The sequence below is a fragment of the Argiope bruennichi genome, chromosome 7, assembly GCF_947563725.1.
Source record: "Argiope bruennichi chromosome 7, qqArgBrue1.1, whole genome shotgun sequence".
Taxonomy (NCBI): Eukaryota; Metazoa; Arthropoda; class Arachnida; order Araneae; family Araneidae; genus Argiope; species Argiope bruennichi.
This window is the reverse complement of record NC_079157.1, coordinates 79378725-79388537: the sequence shown is the minus strand read 5'-3', so window position 1 is coordinate 79388537 and position 9813 is coordinate 79378725. Positions and strand designations below refer to the sequence as shown.

Sequence of the window (9813 nt, the reverse complement as noted above, 5' to 3'; positions counted from 1 at the left end):
AATTTTCATTTAACAAATAAACACAGTATTCTTTGAATTTCTTCCATTGCTCAAATACGTTATGCAATAGGAAATAAATAACCACCTGGAAATTTTTAATCATAAATCTTGATTTTTGAGACAATATATAATTCTCATAAAGGAAATGTATATAAATTTCAAGTTGTCTCGTTAGATACTATATTTACATTTATATAATTTACTTTTATTTTTGTCCATAATAACTTTAAAATAGAAAATTAGTTGAATGAGTGGATCAGTTTTTTTTAAAACTAAAAAACAAGTAATATATATAAAATATTTTTTTATAGTCAATTCCTACTTAGGTCAACAATTTTTTTATATATATTTTAGTTACTTTTTATAATTTATGATTGGGCGTAGCAGCAGTAATCTCAGAGCTTGGCGACCAAATAGAAATTACTGCACAAATTTAATTATTAATATTTGAAAAAAAAAAAAAAACTGTATTAGCATCAAGTGTCATCCACTAGAAGTTGAAAAAAATGTGTTTGAACTTGAGTGGATGAATAAAAAATATTTTATTAACGATTGAAAATTTCAACAAGATTATATAATATATATAGGGCTACCTTGAATATATAGAAGGATGGAAAACAGCCTCTAATTTTAAACAGGAAAAATAAAGAAACTCTTACGGTTGGAGGATTAATTTATTTAAAGGACAAGGGGAGTAAATTAAATAGATCACCAAAACATTTCATGCTTTTAAAAAAATTCTTTAATACACAAATAAATAGACATTTTACAAGTGGTTTGTAAAATAATACATGAAATATACTAAAATTATTCTTTGAAACAATAACCTTCATCATTAAACCAATAATTACAATGTTTAAGTAAAAGTATATCAGAATGACAAAAAAAAAAAAAAAAAACTGTAGAAAAATAAAGGGAAATATAGATATAATATTACAGAAGGCATCACATCAGATCATTATTTATAAGTCAGATGCAGTAGAAATATGTGATGTGCAAGAAAATAAAAATTAATTCTATGATGCATTCTGCATATACTCAAGAGATGACAGTGGTTTTAATTTAAGGTTAAGGCCTATCTGAATTATCATATTGATTACTTTCAATCTTGTAATATACTTTGAGCATAATTCATTGAATTAAAATCTATTTTACAGGTCAAATTTCATAGCTATGCCATACAATTTAATTTTATATATTACACTAATTTACAAATATATATTCACATGTCCCAAATAAAAATAATTGATATTCTACCCTATTCATAAAAAATATGATTTCCATCAATAATTTGTTACAATTTGGATGAAACCTTAAACATCATCTAAAATCAAGACTGACATAAAATGCACTAAATATGGTATGGCAAGAAATTTCATTTATTCACATTTTTTTAATGTATCATAAATATTAGGACTGAAATATTATAAAAATTATTAATATTAAATAATTGTGTTTTTTTTTCCTGTCACATTCTGAACAACAATAAAGAAAAAAGAGTGCAATATTGATAAAATTCTAAACGCTCTTAGTAAAGAAATGTAATTGATATTTATATATTTCCGTTTCTTATTAATTTGTGATAAATACCTAGCTTTTTCTTAATTCGAGAGGATAAAAAAATTACGAAAAGGCATAGATAATTCACAAAAAAATTTGCCCTATTATATAAAAAAAATTCACTCGCGTTTTTTCCCCCAACAAATTTTTTAAATAAAAATAATTTGGAAAAAGTTTAGCAGTCATCTTTGCAATACGATACAAAAAATATCATGATTATCTACAATTAATATCTAAAACAGATACAATGAAAATGAATTTAAGTAAGTAAAATGCATATAAAATGCTAAATTATTCTAAATGTCTAACAATGAAATTAATTAATACTATCAAATTAAAAAAAAATTCTTATACAGTTATATAAGGGAGAGTTAATTTTCCCTCAAGAGATTTTAATACGATTGAAAATTCATTTATATAATTTTCATCTGGTGTGAAATTGAAAAAAAAAAAAAAAGTTGCAAATAAATACTAAAAAACACATATTAAAAGGGACAGATTTCTTGAGAAGACATACCACAATGGGGCCTACAATTACAGACCTAAATCATATTAAGTTTTACATGACATACTATACAGATCTAGCAGAATCTCTCCCCCCCCCAAAAAAACTCATTAAACACAGTTATCATTTTCCAGATGGCGCACCCTAACCCTTTGTTTATAATGATATTCCTTTAAATATACTTTAATTTTCTTGGGCAACTTCAGTTCATTGATTCCATCATACTTTATGTGATCTGAAATAACTGCACGACATAGATGTTGCAAATCAAACGGGAAATTACGATGTACAGGTATAGTCAACATGGGTTCAAAAAACATGCAGCATATTGGATTTTTATAGTGCTCCACTAACCCACAAACAGTTGAAGAAGTAAAAACATTAGGGTCATGTGAGTCAAAGCTGAACTTGTGGTTCAGTTGTTCAATACGAGCATGGAGAGTGCGTCCATAGCGGCGAAAACTAACACTGAATAAAAATTCCTCCTGAGCACTGTCTCGAAGTAAAAATGTACCCTCAGGTTTCTTGTCCAACTGTTTTTCAGCTTTATACCGGTCCATTTTCCCCCAGTAGAAACTACAATTAGTGATTTCTAATAGATCGGGAACAAGATGGTGTACGTAATCAACTTGGGTATGGGCATTTGAAGAAAAGAGGTTCAGACTGCAAGACCGTCTGTCAATGGCATTGTGGCGGTTTTCAACATTGTAGCCAACATTTCCATATTGTATGATCAGTGGGCTCTGTACAATAGATAGTCTCATATGTTCCTGGAGAGCTAAGGTCAGTTCACTAATACTAATTTCGTTGATGGATAAAGGCTGTTGAGAAGATGATTGACAAGTAATAAAAAGATTACTACTGGAAGCCTCTCCCACCTAAAAAGAGAAACAAATATATAAACTTCCAACTTACATAAATTAAAAATCATTACCCATCTTCCTTCAAGGATCAACAGCAACTACTAATACACATAAAGAATTTATTAATATTAAATCCACATATAAAATATCATGAGTTACTTAGTATTTATAGGCTTAAATTTAATAATGTATATCAATAAAACAGCTACTAAGACTTTTGTACATGGTGTAAACACCTGTCGAATATCACTATAAAACATTTATAAAATGAAAAAAAAAAAAAAAAAAAGATTATTGTTTCAGTTAAAATTAAATCAAAGAATCTTAACTATATCCTGTCATCTGGTTAAAACTTTTAAATGCCTCTCCATTTTAAAAATCGATGTTCGTACACAAAATTTAAGGGTGCTTCCCCAATCAATATTACATTTTAATCAAAAGTTTTCTCAAAATTTAAAGGCAATTGATTCTAGTTTAATGTGGAATTTTGTTAAAATAATTTGGAAAATGAAAGTGTTAAAATAATGTATTTCCAAAAGCATTATCATGAGTTGACTAAATGATTTAAAATGTAGTTTACTTATTTGTCAAATTTTCATGAAGATACATGCAATTTAATTTAATTAAATTCAAAACACAATTTGAAAGTAGGCTTTGCATGATGGCAAAAAATGTGGTTATAGTTGGCTTCAGTCAACCAATAAATAAAATGCTCCCACCCTCACAAAAACTTCATCTGAAATTAAAAAGCAGTTTAACAGGAATAATGATCACACACAAAAAAAATGCAATCACTACAAAATTATAATCATTTTTAAACAACACTGTCTTAACTGCAAAATAACAATTATTATAGTTCGTTGAACAGTTTAGTTAAATTTATTTTTAACTACCAGTAAATATTTAATATTTTTGGAGGAAAAGGATGGTTTATGATTATGCAGTCGAAATCAATCTCCAAAATCTCTAACTTTTTTTCTTTTTTCTCAAGATCCCCTCCCACCCCCAGTAACTTACCAAATCAATACAATTCAAGTTCAAAGAACAGAAATATTAAAAAACATAAAGAATCTGAAAACCTTCTTAGGTTTCATTTTTAAGATTTATTGCAAGAAATGAAACTCAAATATATAGTATCATATCACATACTGAATGCTTGTCATTTGAAGATAAATTTGCAGATGACAATACTTAACATAACTTCAGGGGAGGGGGACCCTGTATGATGACTTGTCTAAACATACACTTCTCGCACATCATGAAATATTCAAGAGATGTGCTTCAACTTCTTTGTACTTTTACAAGGAAAATAAATATAAAAATGTGATTCCTCTTGCAACCCAAAAATTTGATGGTTGCATGACTAGAATGCTAGTATTTTCAGGAATTGATGGACAAATTCTCATCTTCCTTGTTAAATGTATGGGGGCTTTTTCCAGCATTTATAAATGAATTGTTAAGTAATGTTAAAAGGTAGTTAGTTATGACAAAATATGAACTGGAATATAACAAACAACCCGAAGAATTTCCCCAGAAACTTATTTTATATTTGAAAAATTATTTCATGCTCAAACATTAGACTTGCAACAAAATAAAACATTCTACATTTATTCTTGGAGATACATTTCAGGTATGCTATTTCTTTTTGTCTTTTATTTATATTTGTACATTAAACAATTAACTTTTTATATTTTTAAAATAGAAAATTTAAATATTATAACAGACTATACAGTTTTTTTTAAGGGAAAAGATAAAATTCAGTATAGTTTCCTCTTTATATCACAATATTTCAGTTATTTGCAATTATTACATAAATTTCAGATAAAAGAATTTCTTAAAATTAATTTTTGTTTTCTCTTCTTTAATAAAATTTATTTTTCATCATAAAATGATATTCATATGGGACCCTCTGTTACTTTTAAAAACTACATAAAAAAATTGAAAACTTAAAAAAATTATATAAAAATTATTTTAATAAGTTATAAATTATCGGAAGCATTTTAAAGCTGCATTATAACTATCTCAAATTAAAACAATCAGTAATCTATGCATAAATTTTCAACAAATTAATAATAAAATTATAATTTTTTTATCCTTTTTTGCAAATCCATATAATCTTGCTTTACAATATGAAATCAGAAAGAATTAATCTTTTAGAAATCAAACATATAATTATATTTAATTTAAAAAAAGATGCAAGTGTTTAAAAAATATATGAAATTTCATATCTATGATGAATGTATATACTGCCACTGTATTTTGCAGAAATATTAAAGGGAGAGGGCACAATTGACTGTTTAGTTAAAAAAGATTTTGATCATCAATTTTTTTTAAAAAAAAATTCCAATTTCAATTTTCTTTTCTTTTTTTTTTTTTTTTTTATTACAGGATTTCATTTGAAATTTGTCAGATGTTAGTTTCTTGGGTAATAAATTTTAAAAGTGATTAAAGACTGGTACAAAAGATTTAATTCATATTTTCCTATCTAAAAAAAATACTCAAAATGAAACTCACTATTATAGTTAACAGGAAGTCAATTATCTTGAAAAAATGTAAAATAACTGCTGCTCATATTTTAGAACAGCAAACTCATGATATGAAGAATAATTTCTTTAAATTATATTTCCACATAATTTGTGCAATAAACTGATGGTTATAATTGAAGTATTCAAAAGTGCAACTGGTATGATTTTAATTTCAACATTAAGAAAAGATGACCTGCCCTTCCAACATAATTGAAAAATCAAACAATAAATTCATACTTTCTATCATAAAATGATATTCTTTACTTTTAAGCAAAAGAAGAATAATTTTAAATGATAATTTCTTCAAATATAATTAAAATACAGAGAATTTTTTTTCTTGTTAACTAAAAATCAAAACCTTTGCATTTGCCAACTTAAAGTAAAACCTTTTTGACATTTGCTTAAAAATTTCAAAGCTTTATAATAATATAAGTTCATAACAAGCCAGTATCTGCATATTATATTTATAATATCTGTTATTTAAATATTAATATCTTACAGCAAATACTGAATTGTGCAATACTTTATAAAATCATTACCTACAGTTGCTGTAAAATGTAATATTTCATTGCTTTTGTTTAAGGATTGAAAGAAAATTGAAAACAATTTAAATAAGGAATTTATCTTTCTCTAACAGTTGGCCAAGTGGAATTTTTTTTATACTATCCATTAAGTTAAAATAGCATAACCTAAGAAAAATGATTCTGCAGCAAAAGTAACAAAATTAATATTAATATCTCTAATTTACTTTTATGTCAAGGGGGAAAAAACTAATTGAGTTGTCAATAATGCAATTAATTTATCAATGAAATCTGGTTTCACTATGGAGATTGAATTAATAAAATTACACTTCAAAACCTAATGAAATATTCAACATTACCTGCTGTGGGATGTAATCGCGTGAATATTCTCTGGGTACTGGAACCCTTTTATTTAACACACTTGGTTCTCGAGAACTATCACTTGATGTGGCGCCAGCACAGGCTGCTACAGCTAAAATATTTCCTTTTGCACCTTCAGAGGATAGCTCTTGAGATGTATTTTTATCAGTCCCTGCATTTTTCTCAGCTGCTGAGGAAGCTTTTGTTTTCCTGTAACCAGTACAAATACATGTCACATTCTCAATAGATGCTTCTGAAACTACGGAGCTGCAACTCTGCCAAGCATCTCGGCTAAGGCTGAAAGTGCGCTTTTTGGCCTTTTCCTTATTAAAACCTTTCTGCCACTTCCCAAATGAAAAGGTCTTGAGTTGTCGTTTTACACTTCGTTTGGATTTACATGAACCATCAGAATTTTTGTGTTTTTTATCATGGGAGTGATCCGTTCCAGAGGCTTCATTTCCTTCACCACTTTCTTCACTGCCTGATGTATCATCCATGATGTTTTATTTCTTAACTAAATAAAAGTTAATTATAATATTTTAATTTAACTAGAAAACATAAGAGGTTCAATAAAAAGAATATAAAAGCTGATATATATAACATCAAAATGGAAAAAGCCTTTCATAAAATATTTTATATTCTAAACCTTTAATTTGGTTAATTTACAAAGCAATGTAGTCATTGCAAGTAAAATTATACAGAATCTTCAAAAGATATCCATTATCAAAAAAATAAAAATAAAATATTTTGGAACTTTTGATACCAATTTCAAAAATAAAATTTTCAGACTGATGAAGTGGTTAAGAAGTTATAAGATTTTTTTTCCTTATAAGAGTTCCTTATAAGCATAGTTTAAATCCCACAATAAGGAAGCAAACAGTAATAATTTGAAACTTACTTTCAGTTCAAATGATTGAAAAACTTTATTTTAAACAATATAAAAAACATTAACTAAGTTTTCATGTACTTTGAGTTATCATATCAATAATTTCATAAAATTATTTTTAATCATTATTTTTAATCTTTATATTTTTTGACCAGGTCGAAGGTGTATTTAATTCCTTTCAGATAGATTTGAATCATAAACATAATGCATGCAATGCATACATAATGCAATGTTACAATTATTTGTAGCATATGGATAAAACACTATTATAATTATAGACATATGAGGATTTCTTTTTACTTCTATATAATTTACTTAAATTTTAAATTAAGTGGGTAAATATCTGTTCTAATTGAAAATGCTGATGTATAACACATAATTAAATTGAATCAGGCATTTAAATACATAATCTTTCTTTACATACAATTTAAATACATCAATCTTTTTTTTACATAATCAACTAAATTATTAACTGGTAGATAAGAGAACCGAAATATTAAACCAATGCCAAATGATGCAAAATTGTCATTTCGAAAAGGAGATATAACTGAGGTTTTTTTATAATGAAAAAATATACATGCCTCATATTTCCATATATTTTATATATCACAATAAATTTATAGATAAATTGTTGGTCTGATGAATTTTGCTTTTATACAAACTTCATTATATATAACATGGCTATCAAAAAAAAATCTTCCCCACCCCATATTATTTCATCTTCAGTCCTCATTATAATTCAAAGCATCAATTATTTAATAATTAATATCATCATTAAAGAAAATTATCAACAAACCCCCAAATATGTCCAATTTACACATAATTTAGATCACTTCAGACTTTTATTTTGAAGCATCAAATAGGAATTTCTCACTAAAATCAAGAATATCTACAACATTATAATTAGCAAGAGTTTTTTTTCTTCTTCATATTTTAAAAATATGTTTTGAAACTATCTGTATACTTCTATCATAATTGATTGATAAATGATTTTAACAAGAATGCAAATGAAACAACCTTAGCTAGAAGTACGACAGTAAAGTTGAAATCAGATTCTGATTTCAGGAATTAATTGTTTTTATTGAGATATTTCTCATATACATGCATTTCCTTCTTGGGCTAAAGGCAACTTTTGAGTTGTATATTTCACACTTATTATAGTAAAATTTTTTTGTCAAGGTTAGAATAAATTTAAAATTTTAATAAAATACAGAAAGCAAAAAACTCATTTTTAGAAATAGTAAATTTACTTGTCAATTATCCGAGTTAAAACAAGAAATGATTACTTTTAGAAATTATTTTAACAAGCTCACTCTTATGTAGTTAAAAATAAATCCAAATATTTAGTAAAATGTCCAATATTCTAAGAAAAAGGCTTATAACTTATTAAGATATACAACAATTAAGCATATTATTTACTTTCAAAATAATTAATAATAATCAAATTGGTGATTTTCTGTAAATAAAAAGTTTCTTTATCAATGAAATGAAACTTTTACAATAAATTCTACCCTTTAATACTGCAAATTTATTTTATTTCATTTTTACCTTTTAAATACATTTTTTTGATTCTTGCCATATATTATACAACAAGATATGCTATTCATTTTACCAAATCTTTAATATTCAGATGCAAAAAATATTGAATTTTCAACTAAAGTTACTCAACATGAACCTATAAACTAAACTAGTCATGCATGTCATACCTTTGCATATGAAATAGACAAAACTATCAAAGTAAATGATATATATTTTTTTGTAGAAAGAAAAAAAAAAACATTTATCTAATGGGTAACATAGGCATGAATAGAGTAGACAGTTTATTGGCCCAGGCGAATTATTAAAGATGCATACAATTGTATAACAAAGTATGTCAACAGGAAACTAAACGCATTTCAAAGTAATAACTTTTTAAATAAAAATAACTCAATACACAAATGCTACCAATTGCGGACCACGGAAATGACTTTATTTGTAATAAGATCATCATGACTTTAAAATAATTAGATAAAATAATTCATTCATTTTTGTCATGATACGAAACACTATTAATATAATTCGAGAAATGAGGCCACTGAAAGTAAAAAGGGAAAGTAAATTTTAGGAATCTATTTAGAAAATACCAATTAAAAGCTAACAGAACTCAGAAAAACAGAACAATGTTTGCAAATGCCACTAATTATATTTACGAATAATTGAAATCAAAACTAAGAATAATTTTTACTTTCAACGTGTCCAGGATGAAGATTAAAACACAAACAAACAAATAATTTGAAGTGTTACTTTATACGTTATTGAATCAAATACTTTATCTGAATTACTTATACGGTGAGAATATAATCAAGCAACAAGCAAGGAAAAAATTATAAGTTATTATACACACATACCTATGTACACAATACAAATTCTGAATACGCCATTTTATGTTCATGAAAGCATAATTCATTTCCTTCCTTTCTCGAATCAGGTGTTCTGGTTGATGTACTTTCGTTTTCGCAAAAAAATTAATACTAAAAATACTCCCTATAATATTTGCAATTATAATAATAAAATATTAAAGGTTAATATAAGTTACATTATAGGCAAAAACTGA

General features: G+C 26.0%; 1 protein-coding gene across 1 annotated transcript; it reads right to left on the bottom strand.

Moving 5' to 3' along the window:
• Positions 1-759: 759 nt before the first annotated feature.
• Positions 760-9763, bottom strand: LOC129975035 (uncharacterized). The gene is made up of 3 exons (XM_056087901.1): positions 9608-9763; positions 6334-6848; positions 760-2943 (listed from the first exon to the last, which is right to left on the bottom strand). The coding sequence occupies exons 2-3, from the start codon at positions 6829-6831 to the stop codon at positions 2176-2178; spliced, it is 1266 nt and encodes a 421-aa protein (XP_055943876.1). The 5' UTR covers positions 6832-6848; positions 9608-9763; the 3' UTR covers positions 760-2175.
• Positions 9764-9813: the final 50 nt, after the last annotated feature.

What these genes read in the sequence shown, in the direction of transcription:
- LOC129975035 (XM_056087901.1), bottom strand. Translation starts at nt 6,831, where the DNA reads ATGGATGATACATCAGGCAGTGAAGAAAGTGGTGAAGGAAATGAAGCC. An exon ending in GCGATTACATCCCACAGCAG is followed by an intron (nt 2,944 to 6,333) that starts GTAATGTTGAAT and finishes TTCTCTTTTTAG; the next exon opens with GTGGGAGAGGCTTCCAGTAG.